Raw genomic sequence first — 23,409 nt, forward strand, 5'->3', positions numbered from 1 at the left:
TTACCAGCCATGGTGACTGAGGGGAACCTCCGCATTCAGAGGCAGTCCACCTCTAAATCCCAGTGCCAGGAGGCAATATCAGGGGAAGGTCTCAGCCTCTCTGCAGTGGGCCCTCCAGAGGAACTTGTTGGCCACTGTGTGGGACAGAATGCTGGACTAGATGGACCACTGCTCTGATCCAGCAGGGCTTTTCTTCTGTTATGATATGAAGTGGCTTTCCATTTATGTGCCTTGGTCTAGAAAAACAGGCATTGTTAGACGAGTTTAAAAGATCATTGGATTTTGGAAGAAACAATCTGAAGCAAGAAGTTACAGGGCAACTAAAGGACAGAGGGTTGTGGACAACAGATGTAGAGGAAATTACTAGGAATATACGGGCAAGAAGAGGAGAGAAGGCTGCTAATGACAGTATGCTGGATATGTACGGGATGGACAGAGGGATGGAGAACCAGAGTGTATTGCTTCTGTGTTCATAGTATTGCAGTATTTAAGATCAAATTGCAAGGGTTGGAAAGTATCAGTGTGATTTTTATTGGATCATTATGTGGGAAAAGATACTAGGGAAAAGATACAAGGTAACAGCAGACTCTTAAAAATCATATCTGTATAGATTCTAATGCTGCCCAGCATTAGAATAGTAATAGGTAATGAATTCTAATAGCTAATTATGGTTAAACAATAATCAACATGAATTTTTATTGTATAGGTTCCTAGTTCTAGGGAATACTCCTAAGCAGGCCTACTCAGAAGTAAGTGCCATTTTATTCAGTGGGCCTTACTTCCAGGAAACTGTTCTTAGGCTGCGATCATACGCACAATTAGACCCACCATAGGCGTGAATGCCGGGTGGATTTAAAGGGCGCGATCAGACAACAACATCTGGGAAGCGCCCCGCAGCCATTGGCAACCCGTTCTGCTCTGCTGCAGAAGCAGAGTTAAAAGACATCGGGGAAAATACAGTAGTAAACGGGTTGCGACGGGCCACGGACAGACTTTCCGCTGTCTGATTGCTCCAGCGCGCTCTCATGGCATCGGGATGGTCTGCTCAGGCCATCCCAACTCCATGCCATTGTTCCCCCCCCTCTCAGTATGCACATCATTGCAAAGTCCATAGGGGGCCCTCAGTGCAGAGATGTGATTCATTGATTCCTCGTTTAAGCGCACTGGAAACAAACAGCAAAAAACCCCACAACCCGACTCACCCGCGGTTGCATCTGATCATGCAGTGGCGGGCTGTGCCTGCAGCTTCCAAGGACTGTGTGATCGCGCAACTGCGGGTCAAATTCCTCCAGAGGAAATAGCCTTGCTCCCCCCCTTTGTCTGGCGCATGTGACCACAACCTTAGGATCGCAGCCTCAATAATAAAATTATTTAGAATTGTTGATAGGTGTGAAAAATTGAAAATAATTTAAGAAAATAGTCTAAATTTATTTTAACTGGTTTATTGGTTTGAAGCAAGTGGTAGGAATTTTTTTAAAAAATCATATAATCAAAACATTAGAAACTGCTGCATATGAATTGCAGACTGTTTACTTTATTTGATGGCTAGCACATAGTCTCTTGAATTTCTCGTGATACAGTGTAGTTTTATAACTTTATAAATAGAACAAAAATTTAGCATGTCATGTTTGCCTACTGAAAAGTCCACATTGGAGTGCAATGCAGGAATGAAACAGGAATGCAGATATTTTGAACAGTATTGCTATAATGGGAGGTACATCTGGTAACCAGAGCTAAAAATACACTGAAATATCTGATCGCCCATCAAAACGTATGAAGCAAACCATTATAATTTTGCATGACACCAAGTTATAGTATATTCATTTGAATAACTGGAGTGTGTTGGTGTTTGTGTATTATAAATATGCATATTTGCAGTTCTCTACATCAAACAAGGCTCCTTTCTATTGCGGTAAAAATATCTAGCAAGCTGCATGAGCTTTCACTTCAGCACAGGCACTTCCAAACACATGGGATCAACTATTTAATTAATAGATTGGTAAAAATCAGCTTACTGAAACGAGGCTATTGGACTTGTATTTTTTTTATTCCAGTTTTTACTCCAGGAGGTACAAATTAGGCATAAATAGCACTGGACATTTTGGATGCTACCTTTGCAAAATCTACTAACAGTGCCTACCAGAAGAGGAATTATTTTCTATGCATAAGGCTAATGGGACACTGCCTCCATTTTGTGGGCTTATTTGTGTGTTCATAGCTGAAGCTGGTTCTCATCTATATATCTAATAGGCACTCTCTTTTTTCTGTGTGGATACGTATTTCCACCCATAGAGGGCTTGCTCTCTCCCAACAACTTTTCCTACATACTCAGGGGCCTTTCTGGGTCTGCAGAAAAATCCAAAAAGTTTTTAAAAAACCCTTCAGGGACGGTTAAATTCCCCCCAATACCTTTTGAAATGGCCTCTGCAGGGATCTACTTCAGGCATTAACGGTGAGAGAGTAGAACATTGGGGGGGGGGAGAAGGACTTTTAACTGGCTCTGTCAGTAAAAGGGAGGGAGAGGGAGAAGGGCCCTTTCTTGGCCTATTTTTGCCATTGGGGGAGGGATCCTTGGGGCCAGGCCTGACAAGGGTCCTAGAGATTCTGTGGTGGACTCCAAGGAGGGCTGGGTTTGGGGAAGGGAGGGGCCTCAGCTGGGTATAATGCTACAGAGTCCACCCTCCACCCTCCAAAGCAGCCATTTTCTCAAGGGAGACAGATGTCGGCTGTCTAGAGTTCAGTTGTAATTCTGGGGGATCTCCTGGTTGCAGTCTAGGGTTGCCAAGTTCCCCCTGGCCACCGGCAGACTCCACCCTCCAAAGAATCCATTTTCTCTACGGGAAGTTATCTCTGTAGTCTGGAAATGAGCAGTAATTCCAGGGGATCCCCAGGTCCCACCTGGAGGCTGGCATCCTTAGCCAGCGCCCTCTGGGTGATTTGATACCACCTGATTTGCTTGACTCAACTAGGCCCGGCTACTTGCTACTGTTCATCAGCAGCCAACCTATGAAAGCCAGTGTGATGTAACAGTTAGAACTTCAGAGTAGGGTTTGCAAGATGCAGGTTCAGATCCCCATCTTGCGGTGGAAGCTGACTGGGTGATTTTGGACCAGTCACATACTTTCAGCCTAACCAACCTCACTGGGTTGTTGTGCAGATAAAAAGGTGGAGAGAATAATGTAAGCTGCTTTGGTCTCCACTGTGGAGAAAGAGGCAATGGGGGACGGGGGTGGATATGGAAAGCTGAAGACAGAGAGGCAGATAAAGGTAGGTTGGCTGTTGAGTGAGAAGGAAATAGGGTTGCCAACTCCAGGTTGGGAAATTCCTGGGCATTTGTGGGGTGGAGCCTGGAGAGGGTGGGATTTGAGGAGGGGAGGAACTTCAGACCACCCCCCAAGACAGCCATTTCCTCTACCATTGCCAGCCTCCATGTGAGGGCTGGAGATCACCCCAAAATTACAACTGCTGTCCAGGTGACAGAGATCAGTTCCCCTGGATAACATGGCTGTTTTGGAGGGTTGACTATATGGTATTATACGCTACTGAGGCTGCTTGCCTCCCCAAGCCTCACTGTCCCAAGGCTCCACCCCCCAATCTCCAGGAATTTCCCAACCTGGAGCTGGCAGCCCGAAGGTGAATTGATCTCTGTAGCTGAGAGATCCATTGTGATTCCCAGAGCACTGCCACTGCTGCTGTGGGGGGAGAAGAAGCCGGTGCGTGGCTGGGAGCACTGCCACCACTGCTGCTGCTGTGTGGGATGGGGGAGGAAGCAGGCAGGAGGCTGGGAGACGGATGGGGCAGAAAGAGAGAGTGATGGGGTGGGGGAAGAAAGAGAGAGAAAGGTGTGGGGAGGCAGAAAAACAAAGAGAATGATGATGGGTCAGAAAGAAAGAGGAAGTCACATGCATGGAGGAGAAAGACAGAGTAAGAAAAGGGGGACAGAAAGGAGAAATAGTGTGAGAAAGGCGGGGCAAGAAGGGAGGAAGCAAAGGTGTGAGGAATGGGATAACCATCCTGCAAGTTTTTTGCGGGTCTCCACAAACTAGCAGGCTCTGTGGTCATGGTTTCTGTCTGGGAGTATTTGGAATTCTACTTGATAATGCTTATTTCCAGTATATGGTTTGAATATTACAATATTTGACACATGACCGGGTGTCTCTTCCAGTCATTCAAATGTCATATTCTCTCTCTGAAAGTAGTGTTTTGTAAATGTAGTTGTGTGATCTAATTATCCAGGTCTTTTTTCTGTTAACATTTTTCAAGACTTTTTTCCCTCTGTTTCAGGGTCGTGCCATTTTTGCAAGTGGGAGCCCTTTTAAACCTGTCACTCTTCCAGATGGACGCACATTTTTTCCTGGACAGGGTAACAATGTCTATGTGTTCCCAGGAGTTGCCCTTGGAGTTGTTTCATGTGGAGTGAGGCATATAAGTGATGAAATTTTCTTCACTACTGCCGAGGTACTAGTTCTTTGTATACTGAAATGAGTATAACCTATGCTCAACAGGCATGACATACAATAAACATAGGGATTCCTTTGCCCCACTGAAAGCCATTGCTCACTGACCATTACACAAAGATGGCTCAGCCAGTCTTGCAGTTATCCTAAATCAGACTAGTCAATCAAGCATACATTGTGGCTATAGTACAGCATTGGCTCCCATTCTTGTGGCTGTGACAAGTGTATGACTCTGTTCTTTCAAACTTACATCTTAAAAGCCAACTCAGAATAATGCAGTGCAATTAATCAAAGCCAAGCTCATTCCACCAGAATAGCTAATTCAGCACTGAGCCACTATGGAACTCTCTGGTCATTATCTACAGCATCAGTTTGAAGGTATTGTAACAAATGTGCTGTATTAAATCCAAGTGCCAGGTATATTCTTTTGTGGAACAAGTATTTAACCATCTTGGAAATTCTGTCTGGGATCTGATTCATAAAATTATGTAGGATGGAATGATTACCACGCCCCGCACATAGTCTCAATATGAGTTGGAGCCCTATTTGACTGCTATATCCCTTTAAGAACACTGGAAAGATCTACTGAAACAGTTGGAGCATTCAAACAGCAGAACAGGAAATCTGATTGTTTTAAACCACTGGTTCAGCTGGTTCTCTTCCCATCAGAAGGATGGAATAACCTATGCTTAATATTAAACTTCGGTTTACCACACATTTTGTCAGTGCTTATGACACAGAATTGGTGTTAGCCAATACAGAATTGTATGCATTATAGAGAGCTGTATTCTAAAGAGAGTACTACCCAAGAATAGGGATGAGTATGAACTGGGAAAATGTAGGTCGGTTCGTGCTGTATCCAGTTCGTGAACCAAAAACCATCACAAACTTTTAAACACCAAATTAACTGGTTTGGTTCGTAAATCGGTAGAATGCCTCCTGGTGTGCTAGAGACACCAAACTCACAGAGGATCTCCAGCTGACTCTCCTCTACCTGCCCTCCAAGTTTGGTGAGGATTGGATGTACAGGGTCCAAATTATGCCCCCCCCCAAAGGTGCCCCAGGAAAGCGCTTTCTGGGGAAATGACAGGTGCAGGTTCAGGAGTGTATAAAACGGATCCTGTGCAAGCTAGAGACATTGAAATCATAAGGGACTTCCCCTGGATGCTCCTCTACATGCCCTTCAAGTTATGTGCAGATTGGACATTGGGGGTCTGAGTTATGCCCCCCCCAAACAAAAGATGCTCCAGGAAAGTGCTTTTGGGGGAAATGTCAGGCGTAGGTTCAAAAGTGCAAGCTACACACATTAAACAAACATGGCTGGAGAATTCTGCCCCCCTGTTGCTTTGAAGTTGCTTTGTTGCTTTAAAGTTTGGTAAACATTTTGACTGAGTAGAGACAGTCTGTCTGGAAATGTATCCATTCATGAACCCAGGGATCATTTCGTAGAAAAAGAGGTGCAGAAGCTCAGTAGCGTAACTCCTTAGCATAACTTATTTGCATATGCCACACCCCGACGTCACCGAAGTGTGTCAGAAGGCAACACCCACTGCTCAAGCTCCACCCCAAAAATCTCCAGGTATTTCCCAACTCAGAGCTGGCAAGCCTACCTGATGGCACACGTGGGGAAAAACAAACAAACCACCCATGTCAGGTAAAGAGGGGGGATACCAGGAAGCCAGGTCAATATATTTTTATTCTCCTTGACATTGATAGCTGAGGTGCTTTTAGTGTTCCTTTTCTGTTTGACTGGCAGCCTTCCGCTCTGTTATAGTTGACTGTGAGTTTTATATCACTGCACAAGAATTCTTGCTAAGGCTAAGAGCCAGTTAAATTTTGAAGGAGCTTGGTTAGAGGAAAAGGAACATGGACACTTGAGCATATCAATGATAGGAGATAATCTGCACTCTAATCTTTTCACCTTCTCCTTCAACCTAACCTGCTCTCTTCCTTTCATGCAGTAATTTCTTGAGAGATACCTAAGGTCAAGCCTGCATAGAAATTATAGTATCTAATTTGGGAGGCTTTTATTCCAATGACAATTGTGATCATTCTGTGATGAAAATTAAATATTCTGCATACGTTTACAGGCATTCTTCAGCCATGGAAGTTTTAGTCACCAGGCCGTATTTATCTGGAAACCTGGATTTTGTTTTCCAGCCCATACCATCCCTTCCTACAGCATGTTCTTTCTTGAGTCATTTATATTTGTGGGGTTCAGCTTTTATTGTCCTAAAGCTACTTCTATTATAGCAAACCTTGGCTACTCTTATTGGATGTGACCCAGATCCATTAAAATCAACAAGAAGCTTTATTCTCACTGACCTGGGAACTAGAATTGCAAGTATGAACCAGAATATGCTCATTGCTTGTCTGTGTCAGCTTTCACTTGCTGGAATAAGACATAAGCTGGTGATGAGTTTGATCTACTTGACAGTTCTAGGCAGTCAGCTCAGCTGGAATGAACTGGTTCTGTCCTGTTCTGTCTTGTACTGAGTGACCAAGTCAGAGTGACTAAGCAGTCTTTACCTGATTGGCTAATACTTGTATATAAGTGTTCTTCCTTTTGATGTACCTGCGTATGGCGAAGCACTCTGTCGGTGCGTATCTTGATGTATATAACTTGTGTAAATAAATCTGTAAATAGTTTTACACAAGACTGTTACGTCGCTGGATACTTCTAGCAACCCTAATACCACTTTGTGTGGGCAGGCTCGCTACACCAACAGTCTGTTAGCCCATGTAATTCTAACAGGGCAACATGTTAGGAATGTTTTTCAAAAGAGAATCTTGCCTCCGTGCAGAGACTGGAATATGTGACCTTCAGGTCTTTCCAGCTTTTTGCAGACAATTCAACAATTTTTGGTACCTGAGGCACAACCTAGCAAGCAGAAGACAAAACTCCATAGCAGGAAAGAGTTTTAATATTTTGCCCAAGAGTAGAATCTGAAATTTTGTCTGTTACTTTCAGGGTGTGCAGGCTATTTGTGGTCATTATATAACTATTAGCCCATCAGGAAGAACATGGTAAAATGATGCTAATAGGCCTTACTCATCCCAAATATCCTGACTGGCAGCAACTCTAAAGTGCTTTCAGCAGGCAAAGTTCTTTCTCAGAACCTGCCATCTGAGATCTTTTTTGCTGGAGATGCCAAGGATGGAACTGGGACCTTGTACATGCAAACCATCCTTTATCACTGAATCATGACTCACAGAACAGGTGTCCTTGGACTCTTGCTTTTAAAGTTGTCCTGCTATTAAAATTTTTTTTTTCGTCTTTCCCCAACATAGAACTGATATAGAAATCAAAAAGCTTTGTCACTTGTGTTAACTTCCATGCCCGAGTCCCTGATAAGAAGCAGGCGAAAAAGCACATCGTACTGTTTGGGCATAGCTGGGCCGCTCCAGCTTCAGCCCCGCGCGGCGCCTGCTGCCATCCCAGCTTCCCTCTTTGCGGTGCCTGTCTCTTCTGAGCTGCAGCACCGGCGAGCAGGCGTGCGGGGGAAGAAACCTGGAGATGAGCTTGCTTGCAGCCCCGGCACCGGGGGGGGGGGGATACCCAGAAGAGCGCGCTACTCCGAGGAACTGGCGCACAGGTTATGTCGGGGAATCACCTCTTCATGGGGCATTGCAGGCAGGCAAAGGAGGAGCAGTGGGAGGCTTTCCCACTGCTGCTCCCTAATGGGGAGGGAAGCGCAGGGCTGATTTGCAGTCTGCGCACTGTGCCTAAACTGAGCCTTCCCAGAGGGCGAGCGCATTACCTTTGGAAGGTGGTGGTGGGGTTGCGGAGGCCTTTCCAGAGCCTGGAAAGGCGGTGGGGGAGCAACTTACCTACCTTCCTTCTTTCTCCTTGCAGCCCAACTGAGGGGAGGGCTGCTGGGAGCAGGGGGTGGAGCTTCCTACATGTCCCCACCCCCTGGCCTCCTCACTGCCAGAGCTTCGCTCCAGTGAGCTCTGGCAGCAAATGAGGCCTGCATGAACCAGCATGAACCTCCATGAACAGCATGAACATTTGTGCTGGTTGACCTGCCACAATCTTCAGTGTGTGAACCACAAACCGGCCAAAATTCATCACAAACTTTAGTTCATGATCCAGTTCGTGCCCATCCCTACCGAAGAAGGTAGTAGAAGAAAGGCTGGTGGTGACAATGAAGAATAATGTTTGTAAATAGCTTGATAAGTGCCTTCAAAAAACTGATCTTAGTATGTCCATTTCTTGCTGAAAATGAAGTCTATGTTTTTAACAAGGACATTTAGTTTCTAAGGCTGAATCTGCATTTGTCTTTCCCACCAGTGTCCCAGCCTTTTGACTCCGTCTTCAAAAGAGCTGTCTACATTTGGTGTTGTTTCACACCTCAAGACTGCTAGCATACTTTTGCACGTCCACATATGTTTATCATCCTTTCGGGGCGGCTCCGCTGTCATTACACCTCTGCACTGCTTTAAAAGAATCTTCTCCAAATAATATTCAAATAAGCGTAGAGAAAGACGGCGTCACAGCAGCATGAAACTAATTTTAAAATGCAAATGCAGATTCGACCTAAGAGGCCAACACAGAAACACATGTTGACCTCTTTGAAATGGGCCTCTTCAGAACTGGATACTGATTTGCTTTTCTTAAGAAAACCACAGGAAGTGAATAATATTCTGATGTATCACCTACTACGGAGGTACATATAAAACAATGTGATATACACTCAGCAGTAGTAGGTATTAGAGCCTCCTAATTCTCCTGGTCTGCCACCTGGTGATCTTCTTACATTCTCTAGAGAGAGGTAAGGTGACCTCTGTGCTTTGACCCTGATATTTCAAAATCTGAAATCATGAAGCATACTAAATTTCATCTAGAAAAGTACTAGCAGCAAATATTTCTACAAGTAATTTGCTGCTTTTTCTTTTTTTTAAATTACCACTTTTATTTACTTGTCAGAAATTCTACCAACAATTTTATTAAATTGGGTGTTTACAATTTGCCAGCAATGTGTCCTTCCTGAAGAAACCATCCCAACCTACCAACATGCCCTTAGCCATCCAAAATTGGCAGTAATGTATCTCATAAGATCTTGGTTAATTTTATCCTCCTTGCTAAATTCTTCCCCTGTAATTTAAGTTGATTATGGAATTCTTTATTCACTGTCCTAAACTGCTGTGTCTATTTTAAAACAGATGCTTTTAAAAAATTCTAGAACCGGTCAGTTTTGGTTTGATGAAGTGATTTAAATACAGCTCATAAAAAAGTTCTGAAACCTTCTGAAATGAAAAGTAGAGCATACATTGGATTGTGAAGCTTCTCAGATGTCGATCTTGAGAAGTCAGTAAAATTGGTTTCCTTTCTAGGTGATTTTAGCAGCAACGTAAAAGTAAAATAATGAAAGCCAACATGGTGTAGCAGTTAGAGTGTTGGACCAAGATCTGGGAGACCCAGGTTCTCTTTCTGCTGTGGAAGCTTGCTGGGTGACCTTGTGCCAGTCGCACATAGGCTGCAATCACGCACACTAAGCCCGATTTCACACAAGAGCTGTGCCGCGGTCGTGCCTCCGTTTGCTCCGCTTTTATTGGTCAATTTCCCACTCGAAGCTGCGCGGCCACATTTTGACCCGCGGCTTCGCCCAATTTTTCCCGTGGTTTCGTGATCTTGTTTTTTGAGGATCACGAAATCGCGGGGGAAATTGGACGAAGCCGCGGGTCAAAATGCGGCCGCATGGCTTCGAGTGGGAAATTGACCAATAGAAGCGGGGCAAAGGGAGACGTGACTGCAGCACTTTTTGTCCACTTTCAGCGCACTCTCCAGCTGGATTTCGCCACTTCACACAGTAAAATCCAGTTGGAAAGTGGATTGAAAGTGCGTTATTTACTGTGTGTGATCGCAGCTATACTCAGTCTAACCTACCTCACAGATTTTTGTGAGATAAAAGTGGAAGAGAGGAGAATAATATTAGATGCTTTAGGTCCCTACTGTGAAGAAAGACAGGTTATAAACAAAGTAAATAAATAAAGCAACAAAACTAGACCTCCTATAGTTAAAGTAGAGCTTTCTACATACTCAAGGGACTGTGCAGGTATGCAGAAAAATGTGACTTTGTAAATTATCCGGGGAGGGGGAGGTATGAGGATTAAAAATACTCCAGAAATATGGAATGTTGAGAGCAACTGTCAGTTAAAGGGAGAGGGAAGAAGGGAAGGGGTAGAATTGGCTGAGAGGGTGGGGTATAAGTCTAATAAATAAATAAATAAAATTAGTCCTTTCAAGTCTGTGAGGATTTAGAGAAGCCTGGCAGTTTGTGGGACAGTGTACTGTTTCAAAATTGTTCCCTCTCCTGCTATTCAGGCCTCAGAGATGTATGGAATTGTTGGGGGGCAGGCTTGAACAACATTTCCAAATCCCCTCTCCCTCATGATTTTTTTGCTTGCCTCAGGCTTGTGTAAATTAGTTGCCAAGTGTGCAGCCACATGACAAGAACCTGAGGAAAAAATGTTTGCCCTGAACTTCTGACATTAATGATTCTAATTCTAATTCATAATCATACTGTAGAGGTAAGAGCATTTGCATGTTAGCTTAGATCAGTTATGGCGAACCTTTTAGAGACCGAATGCCCAAACTGCGACCCAAAACCCACTTATTTATCCCAAAGTGCCAACACGGCAATTTAACCTGAATACTGAGGTTTTACTTTAGAAAAAACTACTAATACATTAACTTAAGATGATCCAAACAAAGTAAGGAAAGCAATCCCAAATGCTTTCATTTACTTAAAATTATTTAGCAGAGAATTCGACACTTTAATGATGGTCTGGGCCTGGCTGGGGCGATGGCATGTGTGCCCACTGAGAGGTCTCTGAGTGCCAACTCTGGCACCCGTGCCATAGGTTCACCACCACTGGCTTAGATGGATTAAAGAGCAAGATAAGTTTATCAATAAATATTCCTTAAAAGTGAAATGGAGAATGGGGGGGCGTGGTGGCTGAGCTTCCGGCTGGCTGCATCCTTTCCAAGCTCCTGCTATTCCCTCTGAAAATATCAAAATTGCTCTCAAAGAACAAAACTAACGTAGAAACAAACTTCAATGCCGACTAAGGGAAGGACCAGGGGAAAGAAGGGAGCAAAAAATTCCCCCTATAGACCCCCAAAGAAAACTAATACAGACTCTGAAGACTCAGAAGACCAAGAGATATTTCTGTCAGAGATAATGGCAATGGGAGGAGGTAACTCCGACCTAGGTTATCAGACTATGATTCTACACACCCTGACAGAGATAAAAGATGAACTTAAAACTGAAATAAAGTCTCTGAGTAGGGAGGTTGGGCAATTGAAAAATGAATTTGACCAACTTAAACGAACAATTGAGCCAATAAATAAAAAACGTGATGAACTTACCAAAAATTTGCAAACGACGGAGAGGAAAGCAGAAGCAGCATACCAGTGCGCAAGGAAAACAGCAGACGAACTGAACAAGGTAAAAGACTTTGAAGCTTGGGCTAAAAATAAAATTATGATCCAATAAATTAAATTGAGAGAAAGGAAGGCCAAACTCCATGGGGTTTCTTTACATTTCTCCAAAAACAGACCTTACTATATCTTTAAATAATTGGCTGTGACAGACACTCCAATCAGCAAGAGAAACAGGGGTCTCTGAGCAAATGAGCCTTCCGTTTGAACGTCTCAAAAAGAGCCCCTCCAGATGTCAATCCAGATATTCTAATTGGCTTCTTAGAGGTGCAGACCAGAAACAAACTCTTTAAAATTGCAAGGGAAAAAGAGGGTCTGCACCTTGAAGACATGGTTGTTTCCTTGTTTGCTGACGTCCCTGCAGAGATTCTCATCACAAGAAGATACAGCCAAGTCTTTGAGAGAACAAGGAATTCAATACAGATGGCTTGCTCTCGGCCACCTGGTAATCAATGTAAACGGCAAAACCCTAACTGCTTATGACGAGAGCACGGGGAAGAAGCTTCTGGAGGAACTGACTAAACAAACAGACGGAGATGTCTAAAAGGATACAGTTTGTTTTGATAAACAGAAGAATAGCTTATGAGGAGAGCAATTAAATAAGTAGGGCAATTAGGAATATATATTAAGTGGTAAATATTAAGCAAAGGTATACAAAGGGACAAATAGTATTAAAGTGGAAGTATTAGAGCCAGAGGGCATGGCAAGGAACGAAGGGTGTGCTCCCCCTAAGACCTCTGGTAACAGGGAGAGGGGTTACCCTCTAGCTGAAGGGGTTTCCTCTTCAGCTCCCAGTATCGGAGGCAACCCCATCCAGCTTTTAGGTATAGTAGCAGTAGTAAGAATAACAATAAAGATTGAAAGAACAGAATAGAAGTTAGAAGATTGAGTAACAATTTATTGGAAGACTTAAAGGATGCATAAAGGGTTATAATGTGATTTAAAGAGAGTTGTATAGTGGTTTTATATGCGGGTAGGATAAGGGAACAGGAAAAGAAGAGGCTGCAAACTGGATTGGGTTTAAATTTAATTTGTTAAACTTTATAGATGGAATGGAACCTCATTTTTTATTGTTTTGTTTAATTTATGGAGTATAATACACAAGGAGATTAATTATTTTCTATATAGTATGAAATATATACTCAATAAAATATTATTGAGAAAAAAAAGTCAAATGGAGCCTCCATATTTACACACAATATACCTTTGATTGCTCGGAGATGGACAGGATTATACTCTGCTTGTGAGTTTCCCAAAGCATGTGGCTAGGTTAGAAGGACTTTTTGCATGATCCAGAAAGGCTATTCAAAAAGAAGGAATATATGGCAGAACTAATATGCTGGACAAGATAATGTATTTGATATGTAACAAGTCTATAGAATCAGAAACTCATTATTTGGGACATGATGATAAATGTTAGACACAAAATCTTTCCCATCCATCCCTTCTGGCTGAACCCCACTGTGCCTCTTGAAACATGGCTCTTGAAGCATTTGGTGGACCATCTGAAAGAGTGGTGGGACACAACATGGGACCAGCACAAACTGTGCAGCCCCTTGCAAAAGCATTCATGATTTTCTGTTACCATTCAACCTGTGGAAAATTATATATGCAACCTGGAGACAGGGTTACCCTTATCTAGAAATAAGAGATTTTTCTCCATCCCAAATAGTTGTTTACTCAGTGGGATTTAGGGAAGTAAAGAAGTGACAACAGGAACTATGTGAACCTTGGTGCATAGGAGAGGGGAAAGATTGCAGCATCAGAGAATGGGATGCTTTTGCAACTAAGGGTGTCTCTATTTGTCACCTCTCCAGTTAAAGAAACAGTTCAGTCACTGTAAGAACAGCCAGTTCTGCAATCAGGTGTTCCTAGTTTCATGCCAAGTAAAGCAAAGTTCACCTTTGATTTGGGGGATGATAAATCAAGGTCACTGTAAATTGTAGGTAGTTTCACTCTGATGACAAGCAGCATTCTTTTAAGCCTGCCCAAGCAGAACTAAAATGTCAGAGAATTATAAGCTAATTGTGCAACTGTGCATGCTAGTTAAATCATTCCAGAAATAATCCTATTAACTTTTAACTACATAAAAATATACAGTCAAATACGCAAGGTTCTCATTCTTCGATGGTGTTCATTACATGCTAGTGGACAGTTTCTCTTCATTGGTAATACAATGGCATAGCTGACTAGATGCAGGAAAAACAATCAAATCACTTCTCCTTCTGTTGATGTTATTGGCTTCTAAATTATACATTTAAAAAAAAAACTTGGAAGTGGTTAAAATGACTACTAGCCATTTATTCAATAGCTTGCTTTCTTTTTTAAAAGGTAGGCAATCATTCCGAAATGTTAAAGCTTTTTAAAAAGTATAGCTCTCCCAGCAAATGTTTCCTCTGAATAAAAACTGTATTGCTGATGGATTGGTTCTTAAGAAAGTTCCGCAAAAGAAATGCACCGGAAGTAAATTAGAACAAAGAAGCCAACAGTGACTGGAAATCAGAACCATAATAAGATTACTGTATGGGACTATAAGAATATAATTTTACTTGTTTGTAAGCAGTGTTCCCTCTAAGCTGAGTTAGTGTGAGCTAGCTCACAGGTTTTTAGCCTCCAGCTCACACATTTTTGTCTTGGCTCAGGAAGGGATGGCTCCAGAGCAAAGTAACTGATGCAGTAGCCAAATAAGTCGCTCACAACTTTAATGCTAGCAGCTCACAAAGTAGAATTTTTGCTCACAAGACTCCACAGCTTAGAGGGAACATTGTTTGTAAGTAGGGTTACCAACCTTCAGGTGAGACCTGGAGATCTCCTGGAATTAGAACTATCTCCAGATGACAAACCAGTTCTCCTGGAGAAAACGGCTGCTTTGAAGGGTGGATTCTGTGGCATTGTGCCCCATGGCAACCTTATTTCTAAGTTCCATAACTTACTTCTGCCAGCTTATGTCTTCTCACTGCTGTCTCCTTCCCCTTCTCATTTCCTGGAATCTCCTTTTAGGGGTGCCGTGTGCCATCTCTGTTTGCCCGTGGGCACGGTGGCTTCTCCTCCAGAGCAGTCATCAGCCTATCCTTATGATATGGATGGGTGGGATCTCTTATGTAGATTTATAGAAAAGGAAGAAAAAGGGCCAAGCCTCCAATGAACACAACGTTACCATGTGCATGTGTTTGGTTGGTTGTTAATGATTTACCATAGTATTTTGAACTTCGTTTTCTCTTTGTTATACTAGCACAGCTATTCAGAGGTCTGTTAAAAGAAATGCTTATTATTACTACAGAGAAATGAAACCCCTTGTCTAGCCTTTTTCCTTTCTGAAATGGTTGTAGTTCTCATGAGACAGAGATTCAAGAATACTGCCTCTTCTTTCTAGAAACCTCAGACTTTGAGACCTTTATATAATTCCTATAAGCTTCCACACACAGTCTGTCACCATGTGTGCAGCATGATTACTGGAACAACAAGCATTTTGAACAGGAAAATCTTTCCTATATTATAAAGCTGTTTTGGTGCTGGCCCGTTGCTGAACATTCCACACGGCGCCCACAGCCTTTGGCTCCGTGATCTGTCATTCAGAAGCTGTCCCTATCCACTGGCTGTCTCGCCTCCAATATTCTAAACAGTTTGCTTTTCCTCTCCCCCCAGTAGCCAGTCAGAACACAGAGGTCATTTGCATATGCGGCCTGATTGGCCTTTGCCTCTAACATTCTAAACCGTTTGCTGTTGCTGTTGGGAGTCCTGAGGTAAAATATATATCCCAGTCTCCCTGTGGGGCCTGGAGATCTCCCACAAATCACTGTGTTCCCCAGCCACAGCACATCATTTCCCCTACAGAAAATTTCCCAGCTATTACAACTGATGTCCAGATGACCAAGATCAGTTCTCCTGGAGACAATGGCTGCTTTGGGCAGTGGATTCTATGGCATTATACCCTGCTGAAGTTCCTCCCCACCCCAAACCCTGCCCTCCCCAGGCTCTACCCCTCAAATCTACAGGTATTTCCCAACCCATTGTTGGTAACCCTGTAACTGGCTATGGAACCGCTTTTCAGACCCTTGGAACCCAGAAGACATGGCATAGGAGGAGGTGCTTTTCTACCTTAGCTGTCACTGCCAGGGGTCATTTCGTAGAAAAAGAGCTAGGGGAACTCATTAGCATATGCCACACCCCCTGACATCAGGGGCCCGGCGGTGGACCTGCAAGGCCAGCGAAGGAACTGCGTCCCCCGGCGTCCCCCCCCCCCGAAATGACCTCTGGTCACTGCATAGCCCCAAATCAATGTAAGTCAGGGGTGTTACCTGTTACCATGAGGCTGTCCTCCCATACTACCCACTTGGGGCAGCAAAATGACTTGAGGCAGCCTTGCCTTATAGCTAAGCAGAAGGAAAATAAACATGGCTTGCCTCCCTCTATTTTCCCCTTCCCTCTGCCGCCCCACCAGCCACAGCCAGAACACTCACCTGGAGCTTCCTTCTAGAGCTTGTTGTATTTCTTCCCACAATGGGCCTTACTCCTAGTAAGTACATAAATGCATTCTGAGAATGGCAAACATATATGTAGTATTTTTGTACCCACTTCATAAACCTTTGGTAACCCAATTTATCCTGGCTCAGGAATTGTTTTGACTTTTGTAAAAAAAATTAATGGAAGCCATCATGAAGCTTTGGATTAAGGTGGGGCCATTAAGTCTATGAGCCACTTCAGGAGTTCCCTTGGATTCAGACTAGCTTCTTGCAATTCCTCTCTCAGTGCCCTTAGTTCTATCTACCACTTCAAATGCCACATAAACCAAGGAATTTTTTTCTAGAATAAGACAGGGCTTTCATTGGAAAAACTTTAAGGGTGAAAAACAGATTAGATTCAAAGGACTGTGGTTAAAGCTTTGTGAGCTGAATGAATATTTCTTGCCTTTTCCCTCCTGTTGTGGCCCCTGCCGTCTTCAGAAAGTGGCTTCAAAGAAGCCAGAGGACCTTCTGGAACAGTGGGAGGCATGACTTGGCATCTGAATTGGAAATGGTGAATCAGCAAAAACTGGTCCCACTCCACTTGCACAAGAGGTGCTGAAGAGGTCTTGACATGCAGCCCCCAATTTCTGCTTGGTTTCCCCTGTGTTCCATTCCATCACTGTAGGAGGACTTGAAAAATGTAGAGGTTCATTTATGTGGTCTGAGAGCTAATGTCCAACTTGTCATGGAACAATGGTCCCACAGATCCATTCTTAATCTGCAGAAGTTATATTTTTAAATATAGTTTTTTATAACATGAAGGTCTCAAAGTACATACATGTCATGTGTTTTCTTCTTAGGTTATAGCTCAGCAGGTTTCAAAGCAGAATTTAGAAGAAGGCCGTTTGTACCCACCTTTATCTACGATTCAAGATGTATCTCTGAAAATTGCTGTAAAAGTAAGTTCATTCTGCAGTTCCTGATTAAGACTAGGCTTAATCTGTTTTGCTGTTACATGTTGATGTTGTCATTTTTGTAGTTAACCTTCTGGATAGTGATTCCATCTCTAATTTTGTGTAGACCTAAATACACAAACATACTTCAAGCGTAATATGCTGTGAAGTGACTTCATACAAGACTAGTTAAACAGTTTTATCTGTTGTATTGTGCCACCTGCTGGCTGTTTTCATAACATTAGTTTGATGTTCTTAACCAGGGGTGTCAAACTCATTTGTTATGAGGGCCGAATCTGACATAAATGCTATTTGTTGGGCCAGGCCATGTGTGTCATAAAATGCAATGTTTTTGTCGCAAAGATATTAACTTTATACAGGACACCAACAAACGCAATTAAAGGGTTTTTTAACTTAAAATACAAACATGCTTAAAACAGTAACACTCTTGCCATATTTTGTTTATTTAACAGTCTTTGATAACTGACACCTCCCAAACCTCCACCTGCCTTAAAGGATGCCTGCCTAAAATGGAAAGGTGGGGGGATAGTGGGATTTGGTAATGCAATTTTTAAAATAAAACATTAAGATAAAGCACAAGGATCACAGCCGAAACTAAAATTAAAACTAAAAATATAAAATGCTCTGAGCCTAGGAAAACATGAAATGGCTGGGCATTGCAAGCAGTCAAGTCCTGGACTCAATCACTCTCAAGGCACTCTTGTAGCAGCAAGATTTGTTTATTTGGAGGTAAAGAGATTCCAAGCATGGACAGATTCTGTGTCAGAACTGGCTACTGGATGCCAGGTTCAACCCTATACGAAAAGCAGGACAGCCCCCCTATGCAAATAGCCCAATCTGTGTTCGCAGTCAGCCCGCTAAAGCCCTTAGGCCTACCCTCAGGGCCGGCCCAACACCTGCAAACTAATGGTTACATTCCAAAGTCAAGCAAGAAACTGAGATCATGCACTTCCCAGGGTCTCACTTGCACTATGCAAGCACAAGCAGACATTCATACCAGCATCCACCCCCCCCGCCCCCATCCTGGCAGAGAAGATAAATGGCACTGAAGATAAAAACAGTGAAAAAAGCACGTCCAAAAAAGCAGTTAACCCCTAACGCAACAGACCAGGAGCTTGGCTGGAGAACATTCTATGGCAAGCGAGGCCTGAGCTTGACACAAGCTCCCCCCCAGGTCTACTCTGAGTGGCAGTGGCTCTCTAATGTACTGTCCCCCTTTGGCTGTGGCTTCCCAGGTTAGTCTACTCACTCAGGCACCGGTTCTCAGGTCCATTCAGCTGAGACAAGCTGGCTCAAAACATCAGCCCTTTATTTGCAAGGAGACAACTTCAAGGGCATACAAGCACTGGAAACTGAAACTACTTGAGCTCCACTCCATTGAAATAGCATTGCAGCTCAAAAAAAGTTGCAAAGAAAATGTGGAATGGATTTTCCATTAAGGTTTTTGGGCCCAGATATATTACTCTGGGATTGGAATGACAGCCCCCAGAGCGGAATTCCATTCCCAGAACACAGCTGCTACTCCCAGGGACCGTCATTCCACTCTGGGGGCTGTCATTCCAGTCCCAGAGTGGTCTATCTGGGCCCAGAGACCTTAAAGGACAATCCATTCTGCATTTTCTTTGCAACTTTTTTTGTGATTTAGCCCAGAGGAGCTTTCTGCTGGAGAAGAAACAGGTGAAGACGAGGCCAAGCCAGCTGGGAAGTTCGGCAGCCCCGATCTCCCTCGGAAGGGTGAGGACAGGCAGGGAAGGGGGTAGGGGGTGGAGAAAAGATCCGTGGGCCTGATCAAAGCCCGGGCCGGTTCTGGCTTGCGGGACATAGGTTTGACAGCTCTGTTCTTAACAGTATTTTGAACTGGCAAAAGGGTCTTTCCTTTTAAAACGGGTCTTTTCCCAAGCCAAACTTGGGAAACTAACGTTTCAGATAAAGACAGAACCTATAACTTCTATAGCACTGAAAATGTTCTCCGAAAGAGCAAACGGGTTAGTCTCATTCACTCTTTGGACCCCATTTCCTCCAAAGAACCTGTCAGTTCAGACATTTATCTTTGCTCTGCTCAAAGATAAAAGTGAGGACTGACAGGCTGTTAGAAGATGAAAAGAAAATGGGGCCCAGAAACTAGACTTTCAGGAAAATAAAGAATCATTTTCACACATTCAACGTAAGTACAGTGAATGGGCGTAGAGGGGAGTCGTAGTAACAAGTTCTGTCCTCCAACCTCTGTGGAAAGGAAGTTCTCTAGAGTCTAAACACAAAGGTTCTGTAGAAAGTGGAACCCATGGTTCTCAACACCATGGGTAGAAAGGTATGCAGATAATTTGGGAGGAACTTGACACTGTAATCTTGCTGCTCCTGTTTGCACATTTGTTGAATATGCTTTGAATGTATGGAAAGCTGTAATGTAGGGGATATTTGGTAGCAGGACCATGACTCAGTGGTAGAGCATCTGCTTTGCATGCGGAAGACCCCGGCCTCAGTCCCCAGCCTCTCCTGTTAAAAGGATCAGGCAGCAGGTGATGAGAGACTTCTACCTAAGATCCCGTAGAGCTGCTGCCACTCTGATTAGACAGTGCTGACCTGGATAGACTAACGATCTAACTCAGGGTCAGGCAACTTCATGTGGTGTTAATAAGCTTCCGATGAAGAACTGCTTCTCTTTGATTTATGTGGTAATTGATTCCCGCAACATGTCAAAGGGATAAGTAACAAAAGAATTTATATTGCTAATCTGGCATATCTGTGATTGTAACAAGTAAAAAATAATAATTTTCTTCTCCCTAAGTAATAGTAACAATTCAAATTTATTTTGAAAGTAACAGGATAGGAAAGAAGTAAATAATTCTTATTTGTGGGGAGGTGTCAGGACCCACAGTGACAATGAAGTACACACTTGCAGGAAAGTTTTACTTTATTTGAAGCTATAGATGCATGGACAGGAACATTGTTAGGAATGACAGGTAAACTATGCACATGGAAGGTTATAGTACATTCGTATCAGCAACATCCAATTACTATGGTTCCCACGCACGACATGAGGCTTGGGAACCAACTGCTACCCAAAGCAAAACAGGTACGAGCTTCCCACGGCTCATCCTGACTAAAGCCAAAGCAATGATCTAAGCGACTCCTCCAGCGGCCTTGAAAGATAACCAGTGCAGTAGAACGGCAATTAAGCGCAAGGGAAGGAATGCGCATGAAGAAAAGGAAAAGCAAAAGCTTGGCAGCTTGCTGACAGGAGGGCCATGAACAGTTTCATCACAAATGCTGACAAATGGCAGCTGAATGACAGGATTGCATTTTTAATCCAAACAACTCATCTTTTTTGTGCTATAAAAGCAAAATTGTGTTCTACTTTATCTAGGTGGAAATAATTGGATACTTTCCTCACTGAGCTGTAGGCAGAAGGGAGAGCTCCCCTCCCCCAAATCCAAACGTGTGCTTTGTTCCTTGAAAAAGCTGTGACATCTATTTGCTAGCTTTATGTTACAGCAGCTGTGACTACACTCCTTGAGAAATAAATGTCAGTGATATCACTGGAATTTTCTTCCAAATAGACACAGGGTTGGATCCAAACTGCTATGAACAGACTTTGAAGAAGCAGATTGCCCACACTTTTTCCTTCCTTCAGCAGTTCTCTAGGGAAGCTGAAAGGCCATAGCTGAGGATAGGGGACCCTCCATGTGGCATGCCGCAAAAAGGAGGAACTGGGTGAAGTTGCCCAGCACATGCATGCACTCCTGAACAAGTGTAGCAAGCCCCATGAAGTAACACAGGAATAAGAGGACACGTTTCCTTAATTCTTTCCTCTTCCTGTAAGGCCTGTGACAGGTAGAGTTCTGTAGCAATCCCTCCCCTCTTCACAACCCTCAGTGGGTAGGTAGCAGAGAGTGGCATACAATAAATGTGTGTTGGTGAATAGCCAATAAAGCTAAATGTAAATATTAAGAAGGCTGGATAACTTGCTGACGTTACTCCATGGACCTATGGATGGCAGCCCAGGTTTTAAGGGGGTGATTTATACTTTCCTCCTCCCCCTTTTTCCATTCACAAAAACCACTTATTTTTGTGTTTTCTGTAGAAGTGCTAAGCATCTTATTTTGGTTGATAAGTAAAACATAAAAGCGTAATGGTTTTCAAAGTTAAGCTGGGCTATAGTTCTCTTAAGAATCATTACAATGTCACACCCATGCACAGGGTGTTTTTCCTGGTGAGAAAGATTTGGAGTGAATTTATGTGGGAAGTCTTGTTTATTGATTTCCATTATCTATAGTCCCTCTTTCTCGCTTGGACTCAAGGCAGATTACACAGAGTGAGTTAATGCAATCGACAGGATGGGACATTCAATAAACAATGCTATAGGATTAGGGTTGTAGAACCAACCAAAAGTCTAAAAACAGAACTGAAGCAAAGCATGAGTATTAACGTTACACATTAAATAATGCAACATTCCATAAGAGGATCCTAGTTTCAGCAAGCTATATGAAATAGTATAGACCACAGTCCCTAATAATTTTTCCAAGTAACTTTGTGAATTGTTTTGTGCAGTGCAACTCTATTGCATGTGTAGGAAAGCCCTCTTGAATAGTTATGTTTCGCATCGTTTGCAGAAAGCCATGAGACTGGGAAACTTCCTGCCCTCCTCAGGCAGTCTGTCCCACAAGTTAAGGACCCCAGTGGAGAAGTCATGTGTACAGGCAGTTGTTGATGTTGCCCATTTGCAGACTGGCATATGCAAAAGACCCTGCTCCAGTGAGTGAAGCTGTTGGGCAGAGCATAGATTGGAGGTGGTCTTGCAAATATGAGGGTACAAGACCATGACGGGCTTTGTATGTGATAGGAAAGGGTCACTAAACCGTGGGATCTCTGATCCTTTCACTATTGCCTTCACTAGAAGTAAAGTGTGGACCTTATTTAATACCCATGTTTCCCCAGTCTGATCACCCCTTGACTCAGACCCTGAAGATAAGCTTAGCTGATTCTCCCTTGATCTTCTCACACATCCCTAGCCAACTGCCTCCCTGTAACAGATTAACCTGCCTAACTCAGGATACCGAGTCCTATCCCTTTCCAATCCCTACTTCTCTGTATATCTGGCTGAGCCCTGATTGACGTGACTCCTTTCCTCATCTTCTAACACCCCCCTCCCCGCAATCTCCTCTATCTATCTCTCTCTCTCCCACAGAGGATAGGCTGAAAACTCTAGGAATTCCCACCACAGCCCCCTTGTACCACATGACATATTTAGGGAGATCTCCCAAACTCAGACAAGGCTTCTGTAGGGGCAGAGGGAACTAATGAGGGAAGGGAAGGTAGACATGATCCACATCTGCAAACATCTTCCATTTGTGAAAGTTCAGAATCAATCTGTGATTTAGAATTGGGTTTACAGTCATCTCAGATATTACATTTTTAGACATCTCTCCCTTATTATAATTGAATAGCAACGTTCTATATTGAACGTTCTAAATTTGGCCCCTTTAGTGTTTGGCCGGAAGAACTGTCAGTCAGAAGACGCTCGCTGGGTTGACTGGCTGCTTTGTGCAGTCCTGCCCAGTATTTCAAAGTCTTTTGCATATGGAAGCTGATTGGACTTCATTCCACACCTCAAACTCCCCCCCCGCAAGGCAGTTGGAATTTTCAGTTGCATAGACAGATACAATGCCATACTCCCCACCCTACTGTATTCTGAGGTAAAATATGTCCTCACTCAGAACACATCACTTCCCCTTCAAAAGAAACAAACCCAGTAACACAATCATGCCACACCACAAAGACAACAGATCACACCACAAGCAGAATACCACAAGGCAAAAAATGATAGGAAAAGGTGCCAGCAGTCACCCCATTACTGCCACAGAGAGCGCTTCAGAGGATGGTGTGCAGGTCCCAGGTTCATGTTTTAAAAGCAGCCTGGGGAATTATGGACCATTCACACACTTTCAACCTTAACATACCTCATAGAGTAGTTGTGTGGATCATATGAGGGAGAGGAGAATGATGTCAGCTGCTTTGGTTCCCACTGCAGGGAAAGACTGCCCTTTCTGAGGCGGGGTGGGTGGGTGTAAACCTGAAGACAGACAGGC

At 43.4% G+C, this 23,409-nt stretch overlaps 1 protein-coding gene across 1 annotated transcript in view; it reads left to right on the forward strand.

The window, feature by feature from the left end:
• Positions 1-23,409, forward strand: part of ME1 (malic enzyme 1, NADP(+)-dependent, cytosolic) — a gene marked incomplete at its 5' end in the record, with an annotated part of 142,150 nt that overhangs the window by 115,552 nt on the left and 3,189 nt on the right. Inside the window, 2 exons of the mRNA XM_015420899.1 lie at positions 4,285-4,458; positions 17,210-17,308. Coding sequence (XP_015276385.1) covers positions 4,285-4,458; positions 17,210-17,308 — 273 coding nt within the window. The remainder of the gene's footprint in view (positions 1-4,284; positions 4,459-17,209; positions 17,309-23,409) is intronic.

This window comes from Gekko japonicus, unplaced genomic scaffold (assembly GCF_001447785.1).
Source record: "Gekko japonicus isolate JY-2015 unplaced genomic scaffold, Gekko_japonicus_V1.1 scaffold2587, whole genome shotgun sequence".
Classification (NCBI taxonomy): Eukaryota; Metazoa; Chordata; class Lepidosauria; order Squamata; family Gekkonidae; genus Gekko; species Gekko japonicus.